The 27,791-nt window shown below is 44.5% G+C and overlaps 1 protein-coding gene and 1 long non-coding RNA gene across 6 annotated transcripts in view; one reads left to right on the top strand and one right to left on the bottom strand.

Moving 5' to 3' along the window:
* Nucleotides 1-492: 492 nt before the first annotated feature.
* LOC307209155 lies at nucleotides 493-27,561 on the bottom strand. 3 transcript variants are annotated; one of them, XR_013835352.1, is made up of 3 exons: nucleotides 27,303-27,529; nucleotides 7,369-7,521; nucleotides 493-1,913 (listed from the first exon to the last, which is right to left on the bottom strand). It is a non-coding gene; the product is annotated as an uncharacterized lncRNA (long non-coding RNA). The 3 variants fall into 3 exon arrangements; XR_013835353.1 differs by lacking the exon at nucleotides 493-1,913 and adding an exon at nucleotides 1,920-2,328; XR_013835354.1 differs by lacking the exon at nucleotides 493-1,913 and having other exon boundaries at nucleotides 5,453-7,521; nucleotides 27,303-27,561.
* ADAMTS9 (ADAM metallopeptidase with thrombospondin type 1 motif 9) overlaps nucleotides 22,606-27,791 on the top strand; it is a 139,078-nt gene continuing 133,892 nt past the window's right edge. For 2 of the 3 annotated variants that reach the window (XM_079957641.1, XM_079957642.1), the window contains exons 1-2: nucleotides 22,607-24,360; nucleotides 25,480-25,889. In XM_079957641.1, the coding sequence (XP_079813767.1) occupies nucleotides 23,367-24,360; nucleotides 25,480-25,889 (1,404 nt within the window). In that variant the 5' untranslated portion in view covers nucleotides 22,607-23,366. Of the gene's footprint in view, nucleotides 24,361-25,479; nucleotides 25,890-27,791 lie in introns of all 3 variants that reach the window. The other variant, XM_079957643.1, reaches the window with a different exon arrangement.

The raw sequence follows: 27,791 nt of genomic DNA on the forward strand, positions 1-27,791 counted from the left end.
CAAACAATCCCAATGTTATGCCTAATTATAAATTATTATTTTAATATATATATTATTTTTAGCTGACTTCTCATGCTTTGAGATCGGAGGGAATCCTAATCATCTCATAGTTTTACTGCATTTAAAATATTACAATAATTCCCTTAATACATTCTGCTGTTAATCCTCCATTCTTTTCAACAGCTTCTGCCTTCATTCTGCAAGTGAGTTGAAGTCCAAATAAAATGTTTCTGTGTGGATTTTATGTCTTTACTCTTCTTCTTTATAGTCCAAATCTGTAGTCCAAGATCCCCTCTGTAAATTCACATCCTCTCTTCACAAACTGGTGTTTCTGCCGAATTAGTCCAGGAGCCTTCCACTGCAGGTAGCTGCCTTATCGACACACAGTCCCGATAAAATCAAATCATGGCGTCTGCCCAGTGTTGTTCCTTAACCAGCTGCTATTCAAACATTAGCTTTTTCCCAGGGAGGGGGGTTGTTGTTACCAAGTAAAGTGGAAGTAACAAAAAGTAAAATGTTAGAGGTTTACCACCCACCCCCATAGCTATATAATTTGATTCAGCTAGCTGGTCAGTCTACTCTTGGTTTCACTCCTGGCTCCTTGCTATTATTATTATTATTATTATTATTATTTATACCCCACCCATCTAGCTGGTTTTCCCCAACCAATCTGGGCAGTTTACAGCAGCCCTGCGGTTTAAGAAACTCAGATTGGCAGCGAGGTTTAGTAAGCACAAAATCCAGGGTAAATCTCAGGCCTGCTTCAGAACCATGTTCAGCATGCATCTACAATGAGACCTGCCTTTTGGATCTGACCTCATTTCCTTGCACAAGGCCCATTGGCATGTAGCGAAGCAAATCTAAACATGCTGCTAGATTCACTGAAGCAGCCTAAAAGAAATTTGCCCCACTTTCAGCCTCTCTTCAGAATTGCTTCTCAATAACAGCAACAAGTCTTTGGCTCCAGAGTCCTCCTCAGCAATAGCCTTCAAGAATCCCCATCTAACTTGAAAACAGAGGTCAGCCTGACTTGCCCATTTTAGAAAGCTGGAGTAGAAGGGAGCTTAACCCGCACCAGTGAAGACTGGGGCAGCGTGCTGGCAAAAAGATAAAATGAAATTGCAGAGCAGGCCTTTCACCAATCTCCTTTGTAACAACAAACTGAGTAGTAACCTTGCCAGCTTCTGTCTCCTCTCCTCAAATTCCTTATCAAGCAATGGCTTCTGCATTCTCAAAGTCTGCTGTGTGAATTATTTGGTATCTGTATCTGGGCAGGACGATACAAGTTGTCCTTCTCTTTGCAAAGCCCAGTCCCTAGTTTGGTCTGGAGTTGTTCTCATCCTTATCTGCCTTCTTGTTAGGCATCAAAATAATAAATGAATCTATTGCTCCACAGTTTCTTTTTCTCTTTCTTTTTAACTCCCATGTTAAATGCATATTAACGCGAATGGTGTTGAAGCTGGCACTGGCACAAAGCCTGCTGTTTTAAGCCAATCCAATTGGCAGTAAGGCCTAGTAATTGGCTGGCACTGGCTTGCCAAATTCATGCTGAGTTCCTTTAGTTAGGATTGCTTGCTGACTTTCACAGGCATCTGGTTAGCTACTATGAGAACAGAATGCTGGACTAGATGGACCATTGGCCTCATTCAGCAGGTTCTTCTTATGCCCTCTCCTTATGTTCCTACCAGGAACCGAATCTGGGGAAAAGGCCTGCCCTGTTATGTACTGAAGTTCTCACCCTGGTCCAGCAGGGGGATACTATAGATAGTTTTCACTCAGGTCCACATATGCAAATAAGGGATTGAAAGTGACGTTCAGTGATTGGATAGTTACAGAAAGTGGTTACTGTTGCGTTCTAGTGGAGCTCTATATAAGCAGGCTGGCTGAAGCCTTCAGTTCAGTTCTGTTCTGGCCTATGAATAAACAAGAGCTGTTTGAAGAATCGCTGTGTCATCTGATATGTTCACCCACAACTTAGCATGCCCAATACATTTTGCTGCCTGAGGTTCAATAGCCAATGTTACCCGTTCCCTTCCCAAGTCAGGGTACATGGCATTCAAGGCTAGCCAAGTTGTTTGGGTACTAAGGCCACATCTGCTGCATACACGTAAAACATTTTAACAGTCACCGCTTCCTTCAAGGAATCCTGGGATTGTTTTGGTTTGTTCTTGTTTTTCATTATGTATTTTGTGTTTTTATTTTGTATTTTTATGCTGCAAACCACTATGAGATCTTCGGATGAAGGGTGGTATACAGATTTAAGTTGTTGTTGTTATTGTTGTTGTTGGGGGGTCACTCCTCTCACAGACTTGCAATTCTCAGAGTTCCCTGGGAAGAAGGATCAATTGTTAAACCACCATGGTAATTGTAGCGCTCTCTCTCTCTCTCTCTCTCTCTCTTTCTGTGCACCTTAACAAACTAAACTTCCCAGAATTACTTGGGGGGAGAAGCCATGACAGTTTAACATGGTGTGATACTGCTTAAAGTATATGGGGCTGATGGGAATTCAAAGTAGACCCACTGAAATCAAAATTAGACCTGAGGCACATACACCCAGTCTAAATGTTACCACTAATGTTAAGATTTAGGATGGACACAAGGAACCAGTGGCCTTCCAGACATTGCTGGAGCCACTGGTCATAATGGCTCAAAGTGACGGGAGTTGGATTCTAGCAGCTTCCTGGGGACCACAGGTACCCCATTCCTGATTTAGGACAATGGCTGAGGTCCCTATGCCCACCCTAACGAATAGCATTGGACTACTGAATAATATTAAATACAGTTATATAAGCTTCTGCCTTTGGAAAGATGCAATAGTCAACTGATTAGCCTTACGTATCACAAAGTGGGGAAAGAAATGCGGTTTCTTTGAGAAAATTGGTTGTATCCTTTGGATGCATCTGCTCTCATTATCATGGACACCATACTTGCCCCCAGCTGAAGAGGTTTATGTTTTTCTATAGCCCCTCTCTACGGATTGATTAAAAATGTGTCCATCTATCACAGTCTAAACAAATCTTGTGCCTCTGAAGATATTATTAGTTCCTCTGTGATTATTTGGTTTACTCTACTTCCTTAAGCTATTTCCAGATTTAAGCCATTGTTAATCGGTGTGTTGAATTATTGTTATTTTAATTTATTTTAATCTTTATTTTTTTAAAATCTCCAGAACTGCGCTATATCATCATTGTAGAACTGGAACTAAATAAGTGAAGTTTATCTTGGCTTGACTTTTTACAACTGTGGCTGGTTCTCTGGCACCTATCCCTTGTGGAAATGTATTTATGCAACTGTCAGTCCTTGTAGTAGCTGAAGATTAGATGGGAGCCCTTTTGTTACCAGAGCTTTTGTACCTGAAGCATGATAAAACCTCATTGCTACCTGCTCAGTGTAACAACAAGCACACACTTGGCATTTATATGGCACTTTGGAATGTTCTGAGAGTTGTGTTGCATTTTCCAGTATTTTTGCAACGAGGGTCAATGGCAGCTTGTGGGTTGTATGATCCAGTGGTGTCTGTTGAACTGCCAAAAGTATCTTTTGATCCAGCAGAGGCTTTTGTCAGTAGTATGGGGAGCGGTTCAAAATTGGGAAATGAGTACGACAAGGCTGTGTATTGTCTCCCTGCTTATTTAACTTATATGCAGAATTCATCAAGCAAAAGGCTGGACTGGATGAATCCCAAGCCGGAATTAAGATTGCCGGAAGAAATATCAACAACCTCAGATATGCAGATGACACAACCTTGATGGCAGAAAGTGAGGAGGAATTAAAAAAACCTTTTAATGAGGGTGAAAGAGGAGAGCGCAAAATATGGTCTGAAGCTCAACATCAAAAAAACGAAGATCATGGCTACTGGTCCCATCACCTCCTGGCGAATAGAAGGGGAAGAAATGGAGGCAGTGAGAGATTTTACTTTCTTGGGCTCCATGATCACTGCAGATGGTGACAGCAGCCACAAAATTAAAAGACGCCTGCTTCTTGGGGAAAAAGCAATGATAAACCTAGACAGCATCTTAAAAAGCAGAGACATCACCTTGCCAACAAAGGTCCTTATAGTTAAAGCTATGGTTTTCCCAGTAGTGATGTATGGAAGTGAGAGCTGGACCATAAAGAAGGCTGATCGCTGAAGAATTGATGCTTTTGAATTATGGTACTGGAGGAGATTCTTGAGAGTCCCATGGACTGCAAGAAGATCAAACCTCTCCATTCTTAAGGAAATCAGCCCTGAGTGCTCACTGGAAGGACAGATCCCAAAGCTGATGCTGCAATACTTTGGCCACCTCATGAGAAGAGAAGACTCCCTGGAAAAGACCCTGGTGTTGGGAAAGATTGAGGGCACAAAGGGAAGGGGACGACAGAGGATGAGATGGTTGGAGAGTGTTCTTGAAGCTACTAACATGAGTTTGACCAAACTGTGGGAGGCAGTGGAAGACAGGAGTGCCTGGTGTGCTCTGGTCCATGGGGTCACGAAGAGTCGGACACGACTAAACTACTAAACAACAACAATAACAATGGGGAGGGAGGCAATGTCTTCTGATTCCTTTGCCCCCCCCCTCCGGTCAACCTGTCCCAAAAGGTTCATCTGGAACTGATTTGGTGTGGGAAGGCTACAGGGGAGAAGGGGAACCGACAAAAATGGCCTCACTCCTCATTTCACTGACAAAAATCTTCATTGGATCGAAAAGCCCTCTGGGCCTATGAGGTATACCACTGAATCCAACCTAAGGGAATGGGCAGGTGTGGTCTGGTGTGTATTGTGTATGTTTATATATGTATCAATAGATCCTAGTGCTGCATATCCACCATACATTTAAAACACACACACCCAAAAAGAATCCCAGGAACTGCAATTTACCCCTCACAGAGACACAGTTTTCAGAATTCTTAAACTATAGTTCCCAATATTTTTGAGTGGGTGGGTTTTAAATCTTTGGGGTATGAATCCTATGTCTCTGGGTTTGTTTAATGTGGGATGTTACTCCTCTGAAAGTGTTCTGCATCAAACCTTGTTCCTTCAAGAGGCACACGTTCTTTTTCAGGTACATTTTGTCATGCGGCACAGACAGTTTTTCTCTGGAGGGTCCTTTCAAGCAAGTGGCTGCCCCTGGGGGACAGTATCCTGAGGTCCTAGAAAGCGACTGTTTGAACTAGGAGTCTCTTCTAAATGTTATCAGTTTTGTGAACTTAACAGGAGGCACAAACCATTTGAGCTCTGCACAGTTGTCTCTTTGTCTTCAGAGGAAAGGGGGCAGACAGCAAGCCCCTTCCTTACCAGCCGACCTTTTTTATATTTAGAAAATGCCCTGGTTCTGTGTTTCCCTTTTTATTAGCCAGCTCACATTTTTATAGTGACTAGAACTGACGATATGGACAAATTTTGCCTCAAAAGAAATGCTCTGTTATAAATATAAACACAACCCCTAGATGAATTTAGGCTTGCCAAGAGAACTTGTCTTCTGTTTAATATTCTTCCAAAACCATCTGGTATCTTACATTCATGGCCAAGAAACACAGTCATTTTATTTCTTCTAGAAGAAGATTCTGCTTCTAATCTTAGACTCTCTTGGGTACTAGTTCAGACAGAATATTTCAAGCAGTACAACAGAGCCTAACTAGAACTGGTGGGTGGTTTGTGTTAGTCTCTTAGTGATCCCAACAAAAGCAGTTGTGGTCTCGCTGACCACTAGCCAAAATGCTCTCTCTTTCTTCTTTTTCCTTTCTTTAAGAAATTAGGCTGTGTTTGGGTGGGGTGCTGTACTGTTCCATTTGCTTTCCACACCCATTATTTTAAGGGTTAGCACTCCTACTTCATTAGCGTTCCACAGGAAGCCACAGCAGTGAACTCAAAGTCTCAAAATGGTGCCTACTGTTGTGCTCATGTTGCTTGGTTGTGGAGAATGTAACTATACAGAGGGATGGGGAATTAAAAGGTTCATGAAGGCAGGAAAAAGCACCCATAGCCTATTTCAGATTGTGGCATTTTTCACTATACAGCAATAAGTGAGAGCTACAACAAAATGTTACATTGCAGAGTGCTCCTGTTCAGAGTTCTGGCCAGCCATGTCTTGGTCGACGGTGTGCCAGCACACATCCAGCCATCCATTTCCCATCCTCCCCCATCAACTATTCCATGCCCGTGCAATATGCTCAGTTGTCAATGGGCTACTTCATACCCTCTGTGTGTTTGGAAAGAGTCTTTGTACTCCTGCAAATCTTCAAATTTCCCCAAGCAGATATCTTCCGCTCATGTCCAACTGGTGCCATTTTGGCTTTCTAAGGTCCACACTCAGAGAAAGAGTTTGTTGTGAACATATGAGTTTGTGTTTAGCATATACTACGTTGTATAAACCCCATCATACTCAGATCCTGGTAGCTGCAACGTAGAGAACTCCATTGTCTCTTTGTCAACAAAGCTGAAGGAAAATGTGTAGCCAAGGTTACCTTACCCCTCTCCTGTCATTCCTCCTCCTCTCCGCCTGCTGGACCTGGTAGAGTTCTCATTTAGTGGCCCAGCATATGTGATGGGAACAGACAATGAGTTAGGTAGCTCCCTCTTACTTTGTGGCTCCAGAATTACTAAAGGGACAGAGGAGCTTCTCCAATCTGGCAACCCTTTGGAAAGGGAATTCTCTAAGGCAGGAGTGGCAGAATGTAGATTGGAATATTGACAGATTCCAGGTGAGCTGAAGTAGATTGGCAAAGATGCTTGAGGTATAACAATAAAGTTACCTCCAATAATATCCTGCTGAAATAGGGTGAGGTAACATGGGGATGTGTTTTCAGAGACTTTCCATTTAAAAACTTATTTCTAGAGTGCCTCCATCGCATTACAGCAGTGTACTCCATTCAGTTTTGGTACTCAAAACAAATTCCTGCACTCAGAATTTCATTCTGTGTAGTTTTTGCAACAGGCTTCAGTTGGTGGATTAAAAAACAAAACACCAAGGTAGATCCTGCAAGCCTGAAATCTGCTTTCCTCTGCTCTAAGGTATGTTATTTAACCATTCAAGGCATCATAGGTTAAAATGGAATTACTCCATCACTGACCTGAATGGAAGAGTAAGCCATTGCATGCTGTAAGGAGTGTTTTATGTAGGTAGGCGCGGCTTATTTCGTCAGCTGAGGCATCAGTCCTCTGCTGTGCAGGAAGTCTGCACCACAGGGTTCCTCGCTGACAAGGAAGAGGTGACATCCTACGGGAAAGCTTCAAGTTGTTTTCTTCCACAGTGACAATCTTTGAGATATAATACAACTAACACGTGCCAAACTACAAGAGCAAGTGAGCGGGATAGAAGCAACTTGTCGGGGTTTCTGAGGTCTTATGGTGTGAATAATTCAATGGGAACATATCAGGTTTGTCCATACCTTATGTGGGTGCAAAGGTATTGAACACACAGTGTCCGCCCATTTTCAAAGAAAGGAAAAACACATGTATTTAGAAGTCTGGTCCTCTTGGGCTCCATTGCTGATAGATTGTGTGCCTTTGGATGAAACATCTGATTGCTGCAGGTTTTCCATCTGAAAGAGAAAAACAAAACAGAAAACCAACCCGCCTTTCCTTATAGGCTTGCTTGAGTGATTACTATTATTTCATGCTTTATGAAATATTTGGTGTAAGAATACATAGCTCTCTGGTCTTGTATATAACCTCTACATTTCACAAGTCCTTTTCTGGCTTTCAGACAAGAAGCATCTGTTGTTCTTGCTCTTAATTGGGTACTATTTATAAATTTATTGGCAAGGACACCTGGGTCACACTCCCAAGTGCACTTGTTCCCGCAGCTTCATTACTGTGTCATGGTATAATAAGCCCATGCTTGCTTACTTGTGAGGAAACCATACTGATTTCAGAGGGACTGAACAAGCATGGTAAAAACACCTCCTGAGATAACAATAAGGATGAATGTGTGTGTGTGTGTGTGTGTGTGTGTACACATACACACATACTAGGCAGTGTTTCACAAGCTTGGGCCCCCAGCAGCTGTTGTATTACAGCTCCCATCATCCCTGACCGCTGGTCCTGCTTTGGGGACTGCATAATGACGTTCTTACATTTTTGTTATATAGAGGGATATAACAGCATTGAAAAAGTATTTGAAATGAGTTTGGCTAGGGTCTCCAAGGGTTGCTGCACACTAGACAAAAAATACCGCTCAGTGAAATATGAGCTGAAAAATGTGAAATTGCTGAAAAGGCAGAAATAACTGGGAAGCATCCATAAGCCATTGCAATTCCTCCTCTGTAAGATTCTTTCTCAATAAGGCTGCAGTCCCACAGTCCATCCACACCACTGAAATCTACGGGCCTTCCACATTAGTGTTCATTTTAGTATTTATATAGTATGTCACAGCAGAGACGGGCAAATGTTTCAGACTGAGGGCCACATCTGAGTAGGTATCTGTATGGTATTCCACGAAAAGTATTACTGTCATCTCCAAGAAGAGGGCTGGTACTGTGAATTATGAAGGGAGGAGAGTGAAAGGAAGTGAATGGACATTTGTTTGTTTGTTTGCTTGCTTGCTTGCTTGCTTTACTGAAAAAGGCTCCTAAAAATAGCCTTTTCTGTATTCAGATAACATGAGCTCTTTCTTTTGCATGTCAAACTATTATGCTTTATAAAGCAGACACACACATACACACGAATCTTTGCAACAACCCCCAAATGCAATGTTATTTAATCAAGTATTTTTTTTCAAGCTGCAGACCATACTACATTTCCAACTTTGGCTGGCACATCTGTGTCATTGGCACAGAGACACAATCTCCTCTGACTGCATGCATGAGGCTCCAGGATGAAGAATGATTGCAAGGGTTGTCTCCCCTTGGCCTCCCATCTTTGGCAGGCAGCACAGTCCTGCAAGAGGCAGCTGGTCTCCAAAGAAGCATCTGGATTGTGCCTCCATCACCTTGGCAACATGCCAGCTTCCTCGGGCCTGGCAACTAGATCAGTGCATCCAGAAGAAAGCCTCTGGATTATCCTGTCTGGGGTGGTTTGCTGCAGAGGCCTATCCGATTAGTCCAGCAGCATCTTCTCGCAGTGGCCAACCAAATGGCTATGGAAAGCTTGCACACAGCAGCCACCCTCCCACTTGTGATTCCCAGCAGCTGGAATTCCGACACAAGGTGCCTCTGACAGTGGAGGTAGTAGAGCTACCTGCCTTTCAAGGAAGCAGGTTAACTTTTCCTGATCTTCTCACTGAAGAACCCATGATAATAATCCAGAGGATGGTATCCAGCTAAAGCCACATCCACACCATACATTTAAGACCGAGACCACATAACACTAGTCTTGAAAGACCTACATTGGCTCCCAGTACGTTTCCGGGCACTATTCAAGGTGTTGGTGCTGACCTTTAAAGCCCTAAACGGCCTCAGCCCAGTATACCTGAAGGAGCGTCTCCACCCACATTGTTCTGCGCGGACACTGAGGTCCAGCGCCGAGGGCCTTCTGGCGGTTCCCTCACCGTGAGAAGTGAGGTTACAGGGAACCAGGCAGAGGGCCTTCTCGGTAGTGGCACCCGCCCTGTGGAATGCCCTCCCACCAGATGTCAAGGAAATAAACAACTATCTGACTTTTAGAAGACATCTGAAGGCAGCCCTGTTTAGGGAAGCTTTTAATATTTGATGAATTATTGTAGTTTAATATTTTGCTGGAAGCCACCCAGAGTGGCTGGGGAAACTCAGCAGGATGGGCATGGTTTATTATTATTATTATTATTATTATTATTATTATTATTATTATTATTATTGCACTATGGTACCACTCTATATCATCATGGCTTTGCGCTAACAATTCAGGGAGGTGCAGTTTTGTTTAGGGTGCTGAGAGTTGTTAGGAGACCCCCCTATTCCCTACACAGAGATACAATTTCCAGAGTTCCCTGCAAAGATGGATTATTTATTAGTCCAGGGAGAAGGGAAGGAAGTCCCATCATGCTAGTGGTGACCCTTGCGCTGGCGGGATGTGGTAGGAATATCGCCTTTTGAATGATGACCATCGCAACTATCAGATACTGTGAAAAATATAACACATCTTTTTTTAAAAAAAGAAAAGAAAGACCTGACAACGTCACATTCAGCATCTCTAGAATTGGCAGGATAGAAATAGATGTTCTTTCCCCTCAGTTTTATAAGAGTGAACCACAATTCGTAAATTGTGTAACAAGCTTTCCAAGCCTCCAAATTTCAATACTGTAATAAAATAAATAAAGAAGTGTTTCGCTTGTTCCGATTAGTTTCTGCTCTGCTACAAGGAGCCATTTCCCACCATATAATGTAAAACAAGTACACCTAGTTTTGTCTGGCAAATATTGGAGGGCACTGAGTTATAACTAGTCTCCAGCATTCTGCAGACACTCGCTCAAACACATGCACTGCCCCAAATCCCTGAGCTCTATGTGGGGCCAATGAGATATGGGGGGAACGGGGAAGTGGAAGCCAGAGGCAGAAGAACTAGCTACTGGGTAAGAGTTTGGTCATAAATTAAAAACCCTTCAACCAGTGCATGATCAAAAGCTTTTGCTTGGCAGGCAGACTTTTGAAAATTAAATGTATGCCAAGAACCTGCAGGTTTTTGGCTTCCTGACTAGGGTTGAAAATCTTGGATGCTGTAGGGTTTACAGCAAACACTCTGACATAATAACTGAAAATATATTTGTAAGAGATAACCCTTCCTGTAAAGATAAGACTCACTAAATTCAGAAAATAGTAGAACCTCGGGAGAAAGGGGCAAAATCTCTGTCAAATATATGATAACTAAAGGGTGTAATGCCAAGAAAATCTGGATTGTGCCCATAATTTAATAGTGCAAAGCTATACATGTCCACTCAGATTTAAGTACTCCCAAATAAGGGAGGATAAGATTGCACCCTCAAATGACCAATCCAGAGGTTAAGGGGGAAACACCTTTCTGTAGATTATTTTCATTGGCAGAGAGTCTGAAACAGTTCTGACTCTGTAGAGACAAAGACATTTTGCCTAGTATAACATTTCAGATACTATATTTGCTCTCTGAAATGTACTGGGTATGTTCAGTGGTTGATGGTTAAGAGTCAGTTAGCTTGGGGGCCAAATTCTGTTCTGGACAACCTCCCTAGGGCCACATGCCAGAGGCAAAAGTCGGTGGAGCAAGGAATGGAAATTTTGCCTTTGTACAGAGGGCAAGTTTCTATAAACATACCTATATAGGTGTCTATCCTCTATATTACCAGAGTTCATGGACACATTCCTACTGAGCCAGTGAGGGGTAGGGCCTGGGTTGACTTATGTTAGCCCATTAATTTCAGTGGGATTTTGGGCAGGTATAAATGGTGTTTAGATCCACAAGCTGTAGAACAAATTTGTTCATTTAGATATCAAGGTATAGTGGTACCTCGGGTTACAGATGCTTCAGGTTAAAGATGCTTCAGGTTACAGACTCCACTAACCCAGAAATAGTACCTTGGGTTAAGAACTTTGCTTCAGGATGGGAACAGAAATCGTGTGGCGGCAGAGGGAGGCCCCATTAGCTAAAGTGGTACCTCAGGTTAAGAACAGTTTCAGGTTAAGAACAGACCTCCAGAACGAAATAAGTTCTTAATCCGAGGTACCACTGTATACTCTTTAGTGAAGTGCCATATGGAGCCCATGAAAGTCAAAGCAAAGAAAACCATAGGGACATTGATGAAGTTCTATTACAGCAAAGGAGTATTTGTTCCTGGTATTCAGGCGCTTGCTTAAAGGATCGAATCCATGCCCTCCCCAGTCTGAGGTTTAACAGAACATGGGCTGCAGCTGCATTCATGGTGCTCATTAAATTCACTGGCTCTGATCTAGCTGGCTACGATTTGAAAGCTGAGGGGCTCACCAGCTCATTGCAACCTAACGTTTTTCACCAGTTCTTTTCGCCACACCTAATGTTGGGAGGACAGCATTGCAAATTTCGGAAAAGTACAAATTCCACACGACAGCTGCCTTCAGTTCACTTACTGATTCGCGAAGTGAAAATTACCCGATGAATTTCTCCCCATCTCTGCCTGGGACTGGCTCTCAGGGGACCTGTTCACATGCAGATCCATTAATATATTGAACCAGGTCTAAACGCTGGTGAAAATCATCGGGCAAGTTAGCTGTTACTAGCTTAAGTTTCCCTGATTTGGTGGATTTTGTCAGAATAAAAATGACAAACCATTTCTAGGCTGGGCCAATACGCCTAGATATTTTGAATGAATATTCAAGCACATAGATTCGGGCTGCTCACTCGGTAATTAATCCGATCCGGTAGAGTGGGAAAGGGATGTGGGTGGCGCTGTGGGTTAAACCACAGAGCCTAGGGCTTGCCGATCAGAAGGTCAGTGGTTCGAATCCCCGTGACGGGGTGAGCTCCCATTGTTTGGTCCCTGCTCCTGCCAACCTAGCAGTTCAAAAGCACGTCAAAGTGCAAGTAGATAAATAGGTACCACTCCAGCGGGAAGGTGAACGGCATTTCCGTGCGCTGCTCTGGTTTGCCAGAAGTGGCTTAGTCATGATGTACGCCAGCTCCCTCGGCCAATAAAGCGAGTTGAGCGCCGCAACCCCAGAGTCTGCCACGACTGGACCTAATGGTCAGGGGTCCCTTTACCTTTATCTTATAGAGTGGGAAGGATCTGGATTTCAGACCCCCATAAACGAAACGTTCCTCTCTTTGTGTGTGTGTGCGTAGTGTAATGTTTGCACTAATATTATATCCAGAGCTGTCTGTAAGTAAAAACAGATCCTTCATGATAGGGAAGCTATTTGCTGAGTTGATATTTAGGATTACGGCTCCATTCCTTCAGATGTTGCATATCTATTCACTTAGGCTGCGATTTTCCTCCGGGCGTCCCATCTGCAAAGATTCACAATGCCGAGCTGTACGAGACTTGTCTGTATATCATCCAAACTGCCAATAAAAAGTCATTCAAACCCTATACCACCCAGAAACTGGTGGCCACAGCAGGGGCTGATCTATAATACCATTCCTCAGTTGATGGCTCTTTTAAGTGTAAGCATAAAAGTATGTTGATTAAGCCTGGAAATACAAACAACAGCAAAAGCATTTATTGTTTGACCTTTTAGCATTGAGTTTGGAGCTGGTTTTAAAGAATACAGAAGAAAAAAGCTAAGGGATTCAGATGGCCATCCTTACCCTCAAAGGATGTATCTTTCCCCTCTTAATCACAGTGAAAGGACTGGGTTTGCCAATGTAGTCTTGTCACACGGCATAATATTATTTCCAAAGGATTTAATGCCGAGTACTGTTCCTTAAAGAAACCATCCCACTATCATATCCTTTCTCAAAAACATTGATGCAATCTTAAAGACTTCAGTCCTAGACACTTAAATGGGGTGGGGGGGGGAAGCTCCAAGTCAACACAGCGGAAATTGTTTCTGAGTAAGCAGATAGGATTGTGCTATAAAAGTCACCATTCGCTTTACAGGCTTGGGATGAAATATTTTGGTTAGATCCTGGGGTTTCTTTCGCATGATTCTTTTTAGGTTGTCCAGGTTTCCTGTGTACTCTTCAGAATCTGGAACAATCTGAGGATATGACCCCGTTGGCCCTCTTTAATGCAATTTACAGACAATCATGCCATTATGTTTTACATCTTAAAAGGTAAAGGTAAAGGTACCCCTGCCCGTACGGGCCAGTCTTGACAGACTCTGGGGTTGTGCGCCCATCTCACTTAAGAGGCCAGGGGCCAGCACTGTCCGGAGACACTTCCGGGTCACGTGGCCAGCGTGACATCGCTGCTCTGGCCAGAGCCAGAGCCAGAGCCGCACACGGAAATGCCGTTTACCTTCCCGCTGGTAAGCGGTCCCTATTTATCTACTTGCACCCGGAGGTGCTTTCGAACTGCTAGGTTGGCAGGCGCTGGGACCGAGCAGCGGGAGCGCACCCCGCCGCAGGGATTCGAACCGCCGACCTTTCGATCGGCAAGCCCTAGGCGCTGAGGCTTTAACCCACAGCGCCACCTGCGTCCCGTTTTACATCTTACTTGCATTCAAATTATTTCTTTCTTGTTTAATTTGAGCCACCCAGAGAACTTTGTGTTATGGGGCAGAATGCATATGCCATGAATGAATGGATCCTAGCCATGTCTACTCAGAAGTAAGTCCCATTGGGTCTAGTGTGATTTACTGTCAGATAAGTGTGCATACTATAGAATTGCAGCTTTACTCAAATAGTTACCACCAGTAATGGGTGCAGCCTGATCATAACACTATGACCTGCTTGTGTTTTGAGAGCTAGAATTAGTACCTCACAGAAGGCAGCAACTTTACAGTATTTCCAGCGTCTTTTCAGATACATCATATTTCCGTTTTTCCTGCCACATACTTCAGTTTTTTGTGGCTAGAATAAATGCAAAGTTTTCACTTGGCCCTTGCAATTTAATAGGCTGTGAGTCACGTGATTGCCATGGGTACCTATTGGCTAGTGCCTGTGGCATCACTGGTGAAGAACAACCATATACTCTGTTCTCATGCATGCAATGTTCTGAGAATACCAAAAGTATTTTGATTTCCTTTTAGGGGTTGCACTGATCCAACAGAAGCCCTTAAACAGCCTTCTAAAATAAAACAAAGCACACACATAAAACCTAAGCTGCTGGATACCAGCAACTATCCCTCCCTCTCATCCCACCGGCAGTTTCCTCCCATTTCACAAACAGATTTTCTTTTCTTAGTCTCTTTAATTATTTGACATGCCGTTTTTCTTTCCAGTGCTATAGCACACTTTGGCCATGTTTGATTTTTTTTTTTTTAAAGGAAGGGGAACCTGTGATGAGGTAATTATTCTGCAGCAAAACAGAACACTGCTCTAGCATGAATGGTGAAGGTGATGTGAAGAGGTCCTAATGTTAGTAATATTTATTTGGACAAACATTTGTGGGCTCCTTCTGGCCTGCACATTGACCCAAACCACATCTGCACCTGATTGTGCAGATGTTCACCTATCCATCCTCTCTCCACAGTAGGAGGCACTGTCCAGCCTTGTGTTCTTTCCCCAACTAATTTCCCACAGGCTCACCTATTTTCTGCAGTCCCTTACCCAGAGCAGGTAACGTCAGAGCTCCACCACCGTAGACGTGGTTGACCTCCCTCAGCCTTCAAAGGCCTGCTTTCATCCCAAGCCAGGGCAGAACGCAAGAACAATGGCTTTTCAGGGAAAGTGTGCCCAACAGACTGAAGTAATTTTAAGAACGGATTGGCCTCTTTTGTATTCCCGGGGTTTATTTTAACTTGTTTGGACATGTATATTACATTAGTTACTAATAGGCTGATGTGGTTTACAAAAATTGGACCTTGCAGGGTAGTGCTAGCTAGTGGCTGCAAAGCATGTTGAGAAACATCCTGACATGCATCCAGGAACATACCTAATTCTGCCAAACATGCTTCTCGCACTCAGCTTCCAGCTGGTCTGGGCTTGTTGCTGGGGGTGGGGTGGGGGGTTAACCACAGTTTGCCACATAATGACCATATGCACAAAATATAATAGAGTTTCTCTACCAGTATTTGCATGCTGGAGGGCTCAGGATCAACCCCCCTCCCCCGGTGGGGCTCGAAATATCCTTTATCTGAAATCCTGTAGGCAAAATTGCATTTCCCAGGGTTTTTGCTCTCTGGGATGTCTCACGCTGTATTGTTTTTAATATTTGGTTAGAAGCCGCCCAGAGTGGCTGGGGAAACCCAGCCAGATGGGCGGGGTATAAATAAATAAATAAATAAATAAATGATAATAATAATAATAATAATAATAATAATAATAATAATAATAATAATGCAAATTTTAAGGCACCAGGGAAGGAAGTTGGCGGTTGTTTTAACAACTTTTGAGGAACATGCAGCGGTATTTGCAATGCATCTGATCAGCGGTGGAGCTTCATGCTCCAGCACCGGGGGTGGAGAGCAGGTGGGGGAAGGGCTGGTGTGTGTCCCAGGGGTGGGGCGCACCGCCCAAAGGGGTGGGGTGCATGTCCTGGGGGTGGGGGGCCCTGCCTGAGGGGGAGGGGCATCCAGCGTGGGTAGGGGGACAGCTGCAATGGAACCCCACCAGGATCGCACTGCCAAGGGCAGTGCGCTCCCCCCGCCCCCCTCTTCCTCCGCCCGTGCATCTGAACCCTGAAAGTTGTACAAGTCCATGTTCTTCAGAGCCTATAAACTTTGGTGATGTCTCTTCTTTTAAATACACAAACCCATCAGTCCTCAAGGTTCTTAAATTAATCAGCTTAAACAAGATTGTTTCCTTCATTTCACATGCTTGAAACCTTTCTCTCCCTCCCTCCCTTACATTGTCCCCACTCTGCATTTCTGTAAATGTTGTTTTATTCACAAAGAGGTTTCCCTTATTTGTGATGAACTGAAATATTTCAATAGGGAAAGATGGCTAAAGTATTGCATATCAAAACAGTACAAGGGGTTCTGTGGGTTGATTGAATAAAACAACAAACTTTCTTATATAGACTTGGTAAAACAAAAAAGTCCATATACACCTTTTTAAAATATATCATAATTCTATTAGCCAAAGACAGACACAAACTGAGATAGAATAAATTTAACAAAATCCCTTTCCCTAGTCTTTGCTGCAGAAATGAGAATTCTAGCAATTATTTCCATTATTATTTTGTGTCAGCCAATAAGAAACGGGGGGTTATTAAGAGAAAGTAGAAAACAGAATCAGTCATACATGAAATTTCCAAAAAAAAAAAATAAAAATGGCAAGGTGATTCATATTAAACTCTGATTTTACAACCATTGTTTTGATTCCTGCAAGAAAAAAAAATCAGTTCCCGGGATTGTTGATTTGGAATCATCAGGTAGCTTTTCAGTACAATTTTCAGACCTGTGGATTGTTTTGTGGATTTATTCTGCACTGCATCATGGGACTTGCAGTGTCCGAGTTACTGAGCACATATAGGGTTCATAGGCTGCGCTGGTCTTATTAATTTCTCTTCCGTCCCTTCAGACTTCCTCAAACATTTCAGCTGAGGTTTACTGCTAAAATCCAGTAAATCTAAGTAGCATCTGTTCTGCCAAAGTAACAGGGTTTAGTAATGATCCTATCCGGCTGAGAAGACATAATGTGAGCATACAATTGTAATGAAAGGGATAGGAAGAGTATCTCAATAATGGTGTCCTTCATACAAACCTGCTCGAAGTGCTTTATTCAACATTCAGTGCCCCTGCTTTTGGTCCACCCACCATCAGATATATGGTTGGAGGATCCTTGGAAGAACCAGACTTTGGGAGGCCCTCAGCTCAGTGCTACCAATGGGCTCCCCAACACACACACACACACACACACACACTATATGGTCATGCAGTCAAGCATGGATCCCATTTGAAAGTGGCCTCACTGGCCACCCATTGCTAAAATGGTCACCTGGGAGGCTGAGGAGTGGCAGCATAGTTGGGTTGAGTCAGTATGAGGTAGTAGACACAGAGCGCCAATTGGATCTAGCCAGGACTCCAACTTTTACTGCCAAGGAATCCACCTTGCCTCCCCTATGGCATATCCTACTAAAATCGAAGTCCCTAAACACAGAAGGGCTTTCACCCTGGCTCGATGTCATGCCCTCCCCTCAGCCATTATTGAAGGCCGATACCGGAAGATTGACTACCCAGAAGACAATGCTCCTGTGACTTGGGACAAATAGAAACGTTAGAGCATGTCCTTCTCCAGTGCCTGTAGTGGTACCTCGGGTTACATACGCTTCAGGTTACAGACTCCGCTAACCCAGAAATAGTACCTCTCATCCTGAACTTTGCTTCAGGATGAGAACAGAAATCGTGCTCTGACGGTGTGGCGGCAGCAGGAGGCCCCATTAGCTAAAGTGGTACCTCAGGTTAAGAAGAGTTTCAGGTTAAGAACGCACCCCCGGAACGAATTAAGTACTTAACCTGAGATACCACTGTATTCCAGAGACATCCTTACTAGTCTGATTTCCCCATTACTTCATAAGTACCGAGGGTGCACAGGACAATTTTACACCTCCCTTTTGCTCTTGGATACCGATCCTGCTGCGATGTATAGTTTTGCTAGGTTCTGCACAGCAGCGCTCGAGATTCGTAGGAGGATGACCTGTGCCACAAATCAGCTTTAATGAACATATCAGAGTGTTCTGTAAATGATAGTTAAAGCCTTTATATATCAAGCTTTTGTGCTCTTCCACACTCGCCCAATGTTCCTGACCCTTCTTTTGGATTCTTTTAGCTTCTTTTAAATTCTTATAGACTTTTATATTCACCTTGTCTAAACGCTTTTTAGATTTTAAATCCAAACGCTTTTTAGATTTTAAATGCTGGTCTATGACCGTAATAAAGATTTGCATTGAGTCAGTGTGAGAGGTAATGCAGTGGCAGCCTGACTACTGCTGCTGAGCCTGGTACTTGGGACCAGAGCCTTTTCATCTTAAATCTGAAATAACCTTTCTAAGGAGGTCTATTTGGCACACAGCTGTTTGCTTTTAGACAGGCAGGGAATACAATTGTACAAGCTTTCCCTGAGCACTGCTCTTAAAAGTGTCATTTTGATTGCTGCTGCTGCTACCTTTTAACCTGCTTTTAGTTTTAATTATATGGCTTTATTGTGCTGCTGTTTTATACATTATTGTAAGCCTTCTTGTGTATATTTATGAAGATGGGAAAGGAGTGCAGAAATAATAATAATAAAAAACTTTTAAAGATAGGAATATTTTCATGTGGTGAACAAGGGATTATTTCAATGGCTGATTTCTTTCTGCACCCCTTGAAAATACATTGTTTATTTAACAACATCAGCATTTTGCTTACTAATATAAATTCTTGCTCTAAGCTTTCAGCAAGCTAAAAAGCCCAAGGAAGCATAGGTAATACATAGCACACATCTTTTGAAATAATCTGGAAATAAGATTGCAATGGATTATAATGGCATGCTATTAGATTTTATCGCGCTTTTTCACATGGAGTGCCTTATGTGCCAATGGACAGGAGAAGCTATAAAAGCAATATCATTACTAGTATTGTTTGAACTATCCAGGCAAACTAAGGCACTTTAAAATCCTGCTCTTCTTCAGAGCATTGTATTGTCCTCGTCATCACCAAAAGTTAATTCAGTCTAGGTTAATTCTGCACCGATATATAAACCATGTGGGATTTGCGATGGGTTGTGGAAAGTCAAAGGCGCATTCACTGGGCATGTTGGCAGTGCCAGTCAATCATCCCTGTACAAGAATGATCCTGTGAATTGCATGTCCTTCTAGTTTTTTGTGGCATGGCTATTCTGTAGCAATAAGGTCAACTGAAATCAACCACAATTACTTACCGCATTAGTAAACTGGTTAAATGGTAACGTACCATGCAGGGAGGGGTCAAGCAATACTCATTTCCACCTTTTTAAGAACTCAGTCATTTAGTATGACAGCACCTGAACTTTGGAACTCCCTGCCTATTGAGATCTAGCAAGCGCCATCACTGTACTTTTTGATGCCTGCTAAAAACATTCTCATTTAGGCAAGCCTACTTAGATTCTTAGAATTGTGAGGTAAATTAATCTGCTGTAGTATTTTCACCTTTGTGTGTTTCAAAGTATGGTTGTGAATTTTTCTTGATTTTCTTGTTTTGTCTTTTTGTAAACTGAGATTGTTGGGTTGTTGTTTTTTACAGTCAATTGGAGTATAAATTTTATGGTTTCTCCATGTTTCCAATCTTTAGTTCTCCATATTTCCACACCAATTCACATTTTTAAAAGTCCTCTAGAAAATTCATCAGCCTTTTGGTGCTATTTTTTCTAATACACACATTTTCCAATGCTATTTCCCCTAATATACATTCAGCAATGTATGCATTCTAATGCACTCCTTGCCCTACATGCATTATTGTGCACGTTACCTAGCAGGAGAACTGCACTGTAAAATTCAAAGAGCAAATTTTGAAAGGTAGCTGTGTTATGGTTCCCATATTGTCTTGGAAGATGCAGATTTGGTAGCTTCTCCTTGAATTGAAATGAATTTCTCCCATCCCCAATGGCTTTTTTCAGCCAGAACTCAAGGGAACTCAGTTCCAACACTTCTCAGTTCCATTGCCATTTTCAGAGAACAAGGGAGGTGTTCATGGTGAGTTCTGGCACCTCTTTTTCTAGAGAAATAGCACTGTAGTGTGTGTGTGTGTTTGTGTCATAAAAATATAGATAAAAAACCTTGTTACATTAATTTACTGACCTAACTTCACCCTAAAAACAGATTTACCTAAACTCTGTGTAGTACAACTTGGATTATTTACTAGAAAAAACAAATACCCTAGCCTGGGACTGCATACTGCTTGTTCTCATTGTATTTTATTCACTGCTTTTATTTTCTTCCATTTACTGCCCCCCCCCCCCCATTAAGTTTACCACAGAGAGCAGAGGGTCAAATACCCTTGCTTGAAATGGCTGGTGGAAACCGTTTCCCAGAAAGGCAAATTTCAGCAAGTGAGGTTTTCTCCCCTCAGGCCTGCTCTACAAGATGAGAAACGGCACCTATGAATAGGACCCTTGTCCTGCATTGAAGCTGCAAACCTTATCAAACCACACCTGCTCAACTTGTGACCTATACGCAACACACCAGAATTGTGTTGGTGGGCTATGGAGTCTGTCTAGTGCTTGATGACCCTATTGTTGTTGTTTTTCCAGTTTAGGCAGGTAGAAACAGTAAGCCATTGACTGGGTCTGTAATATTAGGGTATTTAGAGCCCTGGTGGCGCTGTGGGTTAAAGCCTCAGCGCCTAGGGCTTGCCGATCGAAAGGTCGGCGGTTCGAATCCCTGCGGCGGGGTGCGCTCCCGCTGCTCGGTCCCAGCGCCTGCCAACCTAGCAGTTCGAAAGCACCTCCGGGTGCAAGTAGATAAATAGGGACCGCTTACCAGCGGGAAGGTAAACGGTGTTTCCGTGTGCGGCTCTGGCTCGCCAGAGCAGCGATGTCACGCTGGCCACGTGACCCGGAAGTGTCTCCGGACAGCGCTGGCCCCTGGCCTCTTAAGTGAGATGGGCGCACAACCCCAGAGTCTGTCAAGACTGGCCCGTACGGGCAGGGGTACCTTTACCTTTACCTTTACCTCACCCATTACTTGCCTGAAAGGGCAACGTGGGTGTTTTTTTTGAGGGGTCTCCCATGTTGAGGCTTAACTTTTCGAGGGTACCTTTTCTATCCACATGGGTTCCCCATGTGATTTAGGACTCGGATCTTTCAAGGGTCTAAATCACACAGGGAATCTGTTAAAATAGCAAAAAATGTATAGAACAAGTTCTAACAAGTGTTGGAAATGTAAAGAGAAAGAAGGCACGTTTTTCCACATGTAGTGGAATTGTAAAGTAATCAAAAGCTATTGGGAAATGATTTATAATGAAATGAAAAAAATGTTTAAGATAACTTTTGGGAAAAGACCAGAAGCTTTTCTGTTAGGCATTACAGGCCAAGGCTTGCCAAAAGAATGGAAGAAACTCTTTATGTATGCTACAACAGCGGCTAGGATGCTACTAACTAGCCCCCAGATGGAAAGACGACAAGATAACAACGAAAGAAGAATGGCAAGAAAAGCTGATGGAATATGCTGAAATGGTGAAACTTACTGGAAAACTAAGAGACAAGGACAATGAGAGACTTTAAAAAGGACTGGGAACCGTTTATGGTGTATCTACAGAAACATTGCAAAGAAGTAGACTCACAAGCAGGGTTTGAGTAAACACTTACAATTAAGAAAATAAACAAAAAAAGTTAAGAGACAATAAAGGAGTAAATAATAAAACATAAGATGTGACTTGGGAAATAGGGCATAAAATGGTAAGAATATAACAATATTTAATTAAAAGATTACAAAATTAAGGTACAACAAATTAGGCAGGACAAGCAATATTTAAAGAATGAGAAGGGGAAACTGAAGGAAGCCATTGGAGCAGGAAGGGGGATCTATATATGCTATATGTGATAATGATTTTGTTGAAGATAAAATTGTATATATATATCACACAGGGAATCTACAGAGAGAGGAAGGTTCCCCACCTCGGAAGTTAACCCTCAACAATGTGAGGTGGGCAGAGGAGCTGCATAGCCTTAGGGGTGGGACTAAACACGAGGCCCCACCACAGCCATTTTGTGTCCATGTTGCCCCTTCACACAAGTAACACACGAAGAGGGGTTTTAAGAAGCCAAACTCCTGGTCCTGTTCACACCATGCATTTTAAAGCACTCTACTGTTTTCCCCAAAGGATTCTGGGAGCTGTGGGTGGTTAAAGGTGCCGGGACTTGCTAGAAGACCCCCCCCCCCATTCCCCTCAGAGTTACAATCCTCAGAATGGTTTTAACAGACAATCTCTTTTCACCGGGAACTCTGGGAATTACAGCACTGCGGGGGGAATTGGGGTCTCCAAACAACTCTCAGCATGTTTAACAAACTACAGTTCCCAGGATTCCTTGGGGGAAGCGATGGCTGTTTAATTCAGGCATAGGCAAACTCGGCCCTCCAGATGTTTTGGGACTACAACTCCCATCACCCCTAGCTAACAGGACCACTGGTCAGGGATGATGGGAGTTGTAGTCCCAACACATCTGGAGGGCCAAGTTTGTCTATGCCTGCTTTAATTCATCATTAACTACCATTCTGTATTATTCTGGTTTGAGTGGCATCACCTTGGTGTTCCACTGGTGCCATATGTTGATTGGCCAGTGGGAGCTGTCGCCAGCTTTTGATTGGGGCCACATATGTATTGGTATTGTGGTGATATCACTGTAGGTTCCTATAGGTATAGTGGCAGCACCTAGCTGGGCCATAGGATCACCCTATCAAGCGTGAACTTTGGCTTCCTTTGAATTAGGCAACTCATGTTGTGTAAGTTTACTCCGGAGTAAATCACAATGAATGGGGCTTACTTCCAAGGAAGTATATCTTGTTCTAAATACTTTGCAAGAGGTCCTGCGGTTTCACTAAGAAAAACTAACAACAAAAAAATCCAAATAAGCAGAGAATAAACAAAAAACCAAGGGAGAAAGGTAAGATTCTTGTGGCTGGTGACCTCTCCCCCCCCCCCTTCTTTCTCTCTCAGTATCAAAGGAAGCGACAAAGGGTTTTTCCACACTCCATAAAGTGTTAATAATACGCGCGATTGTTCCAGATTAACTCTCAGTCCAAGGAACGATAAATAGGTGCGAATCTTGCCTGCCGCCGCCTATACTTTTCAAAGTTGCTTCCTTCTTCTTCTTTTTGGAAGAAAACAAATTATAGAGAAGGGGAGTAATTCAAGCGGGCAGTTTGGGCTTTCAGCAGACAGGGGTGGAGAGAGAGAGAGAGTGAGTGACGAAGGAGGAGTGCACAAAAGGAAACCGAAGAGCCGGCCACTAAAAACTTTTTGTGGAAATGATTATATTGTGCCACATTTATTGGCAGCCCAGGCTGCATAATTCAACCACCACCACCCCCAACCCCGGCCCTGATTGCTCTTCCAAAAGCTTAAGATCTGGGATCTCTCGTGCCTTTTGGGCTCGGATTCGGAAGGAGGCCCAGCCCTTTCGATTTCCACCCGAACCTGCAAGAACCAACGTTTCATTTGGAAAGGCGAATCCCAGAGCCTCGCTGCGGGACCCTCTTCTTGCAAGTAACGCGGGGGACACGGACGCACGCACGCAACCAACTCCTTCTCTCTCAATCCCCTCCTTAAAGGGAGGCGGGATCTCCGGGCATTTGATCTCCGCGATCCCGCCCCTACTCCGGTATCCTAAAGTGGTTCCCAAGCACTCTCTAGTCCGGCAGGCAAACGGGGGGGAGAGGGAGAGAGGGGTGGGTGGGAGAGCAAAGGAGGCAGCCCACCAAAAGTGCAGCGGCGTCTTTCCCGCCCCCCCCCCCGCCCCGCACGCCAGCCCTTCTTCCCTGCACTATGGTGCACCCGATCCACCGCGCTCGAGTCTTTCCGCTCCTGCCGATCAACAACTCTCCAGAGCGGGCAGTGGTGGCCACAGCAGAAAGCGACTCGGATCGGAGGGATCCCCACGTTTAATAAAAGTGAAGTTGCGGGAGGTGGAGGAGGGAGGGAGGGAGGGAGGGAAGAAGGAGAGAGGGAGGGAGGAGGGGAGGCAGCCAAGGAGAGTGGGGGAAAAAGCTCTCTCTGAAGTTTTGGCTCCAACAACCCCCCCCCCCGCTCTCCTCGCTCCCCCCCACCCCACCTCCAAGGAGCAAGAAGGCGAAAGAAGGGGACGAAACGGGGGTGTGGAAAGGCTGACCCGCTGCAACGGAGCGGCACAAACCACCATGCAGCTTGTGTTATGGGCAGTGGGATTAAGCACGCTCTTCCTGCAAGACTTCTTGAATGTAGCCGGTGCAGCAGCAAGGAAGGAAAGGTTGCATCTGAGACAAGGTAAGATACAGCAGCGCCTGAAATAATTTCTTTTTTAATAAAATAAAATAAAAAATAATTTTCTTTTTCTTTTTAAGTTTGGCATTGCTTTGCTCGTGGCGGGGTGGGCTGAAGGGGGTGTCACGCTTTTCTTTTCAACGCGGGGAGGCAAAGCGCAGAAAGCGTTCCTAAGCAATTGGAGCTCCAGACGTATCCAGTCTGCTAGCAGCTCCGCCTACAAATATATGTATGCTGTGCTTAAGATTTCGAAACACTTGCAGCCCCGCAACATTGCTGTCGGTAGTTCAGCCTGCTTTGCTTTTCTCTTTCGCTGCCTGTGGCTGGAAAGCAGCCTCCCTAAACATTTTTTTTAATAAAAAAAAAACACAAAACCTAAAACTCCAGCACTTGTGCCATGTGTACTTCTGCTGCAAACAGCTGGACATTTCGGTTGGCTCTTTTTGTGCTCAGTGTTTAAAGGCAAAAGTTTTGCATTGGGGAGGGCGGGGGGAAGGGAGCTTCTGTTAGCAAACCTGTTAATTCGTTCACCTCCCGAACGTTTCCTTGGGCTGAACTGAACTGCTTGGCTCAGCCTCAGAAGGATGCTGTTTGCAGTGGCCCAGAACTAAGTGCTTTCTTTCCAGAGCCGCATAGGGTTTTAGGAGATGTCAACCTTCCAGTGCACATACATTCATATATACCTGTGTGCATTTTGCGGTGGTTAAGGAATTTTACATCCCGTTTTTGCAATTGCTGCTGAGTGCATGTGCTGTTCGCAGTGCTTAGCGAGGTTACATAAGAGCGGAAAGTTTTTTTCCCCCCCTCACAGGCAGCCTCTGCCCTATTGCTCTAAACCGCCAGCCTCCTTTACCTTTGTGAGCGTTTGCAGAATGCACATCAGATATTTCAAGTGAATGAGGCAAGGGAGAAAGATGGGCAGTGTTCAGAAAAAGCACCTTCCACAGTCACTTACTGTGTCTTTCCCACAGATAAGGAAATGGCCCCTCTATGGGGCAGTTGCTGGTTTCCCTTGGTACTGGATTTCTCACAGTCCCACAGGGTGGAAATAATATTGTATAGTGCACAGACGCACACACTTGAATCCGCTCACAGGGGATCTGTTTTGTTCCCTCTCGACAGCTAAACTGCTGGAGACTCTGAGTGAGTACGAGATAGTGACCCCCACCCGGGTGAATGAGTTTGGGGAGCCCTTCCCTCCCAAGGTCCACTTTCGAAGGAAGAAGCGGAGTCTCCATTTGGACGCTGAGGCCTGGGGCCCGGATGCTACCTCCTCCTCCTCCCCATCTTCCAGTGCCGTCCAAGCGCACTATAGGCTCACAGCCTTTGGGCAACACTTCTTTTTCAACCTTACAGCCCATTCGGGATTTATTGCTCCTCTCTTCACTGTCAGCCTCCTGGGAGTACCTGAGGTTAACCAAACAAACTTTTACACCGAGGAGGAGGAAAGTGACATTAAGCACTGTTTCTACAAAGGACATGTCAATACCGAGCCCCAGCACACAGCAGTCATCAGCCTCTGCTCTGGGATGGTAAGTTAAGTGGCCTTCCTTGGCTGTGGATGGAGTTTTGTTGTCACAAGATGGACAGCCCCTCTTGTTGTTTATAGGGGCAGGGGTGGGGTGGGGTGGAAGGAAGGAATTCATTCTCAGCCCTTGATTCTGAACCACAATTGGGGATGCTTGGGATTATGTCACACTTTTTTTAAACATCCTTGCCCCGTGGCGCTATTGGAACCTGTCTGCATGTAGGAGGAGTGCTGAAGTTAAAGATAAGACTTTTAAACAAAGCAAAACTCCTGTTTGTTAAAAGTTGTTTGCTGATGGATATCAGAACTGGCTGCTTTCCTTCCTTCAGCATCTCTCCCCCCCCCCCCCCCCGCCTTATTTACAAAGCACTCTTAAAAAAAAAAGCGATACAAAAGTTAAGGAATTGCCATTGTGTTCCGAGGCTAGAGCAGTAGATCAAAAATCAAAGGATTCACTTTTGAGGAGAGCTCGTTTTGATTGATGGGGAAGAGGGAAAAGCAATGCGGGGAGGGAGAAAGGAGGGTTGGGGGGGGGGCAAGGATCTGCCAGGAACAAGCAGTGATCATTAGCAAATTCTGGGGGTTTTTTTCTCCCAAAGGTCATTAGAGCCAAGTCCTTCTCTCCCTCCTATTCCCATTGACAAACACATGAGCAGTGTCCAGCCAAGGAGACTTAACAGGGGAACTGCAGGGCTCTGACGTGAGGCTGGGATTGCGATGGGAGAGGAAGCTGGGAGGTGGGGTTACCCCAGGCGGCTTTTTGGAGGAGGGGGCAGGTGGGTGGGTTTGGTGGGAGGAGAATTCGCAGTCAGAAGAACCCCAAACAAGGGTGGTGCTCTGAGCCCGAGAGCCATTTAAGGTGGAAGGAGACAAATAGAAGCAGCGTGTGTTTCCCCCTTTTCTCCCCCCCCCCTCGCTCCCCCCAGGGACGAAAGTTTACTGCTCTACAGCTCTGCAATTTGGAAGTTTCTTGAAAAGTGTCCTTAAAGCCGGCAGGGCTCCTCTCTAGTTTAACAGATTTTAAGTTGAAAAGCATGGCATGGTGTCAGACAGTGTGCGCAGTTCTTGCTAAGGAAGCCTGCCCAAGGATGGGGGTATATAGTCAGGATAGATACTGCTACTTTGATCCAGTAGGTGGGTTTGCGGGAAGAGTGGTACGGTTCCCAGCTTTCAGAGCACCAAAAGAGTAATTTGATTAAGCTGTCATTTCCCCACTTGGAAGAAGTCCTGTTTTAAGAATTTGTAAGAAAGCTTTGGGTCCTGCTGTCAAAACCTGACGCTCATCAGCTTTCTGTCCCAGTTGCAAGGGGAAGAAAAAAGATGAGAGGTTTTGCTTTTCTCCCCCCTCCCCAATCCCCCCTCTGTTCCTGAGAGAGAGAGAGAGAGGTGCAAGCAGCTAAGTTTTAGCCATACTTACCAGGCAGAACTGTCCTGGTGTTGGGGTTGCCTGGGGCAGTGCCCCACAGGTGTACATCAGAGGTGGGAAAGGGATGCAGTGACAGGTAGCCCGTTTTTCTCCCCCCCCCCCCCCCGCAAAACCATGCTCCTTTCCTCCAAGATTCTGCTTGCGCAGTTGTAGTAAGCCTCTATGCCATTGTTGTTGTTGTGATGTTCTGATGCTTAGGGGGCGGAGGCAGTGGAGGGGAGGGAGGGCCCAGGGCTCTGCGGAAAGAGCCACCAGGGGGTGGGAGTGTGTTCTGCCAGCCCTCTAGACAAGCCTGGCTTACCAGAAGAGGAGGGGAAATAACACTCATTTTCCTAACTGAGCTCAGGCACTGTGCTTTCCTACTGGGATCGACCTTAAGGGAGTCCAGGAACTTCCCAGCCTCTTCAGCCCGCTGGAAACTTAAGGTGGAAAGGCAAGGAAGACGTCAAGAGAGATCTTCCCTCCACAAGCCCCTGTGGG

This window comes from Podarcis cretensis, assembly GCF_951804945.1.
Source record: "Podarcis cretensis genome assembly, chromosome: 2".
Taxonomy (NCBI): Eukaryota; Metazoa; Chordata; class Lepidosauria; order Squamata; family Lacertidae; genus Podarcis; species Podarcis cretensis.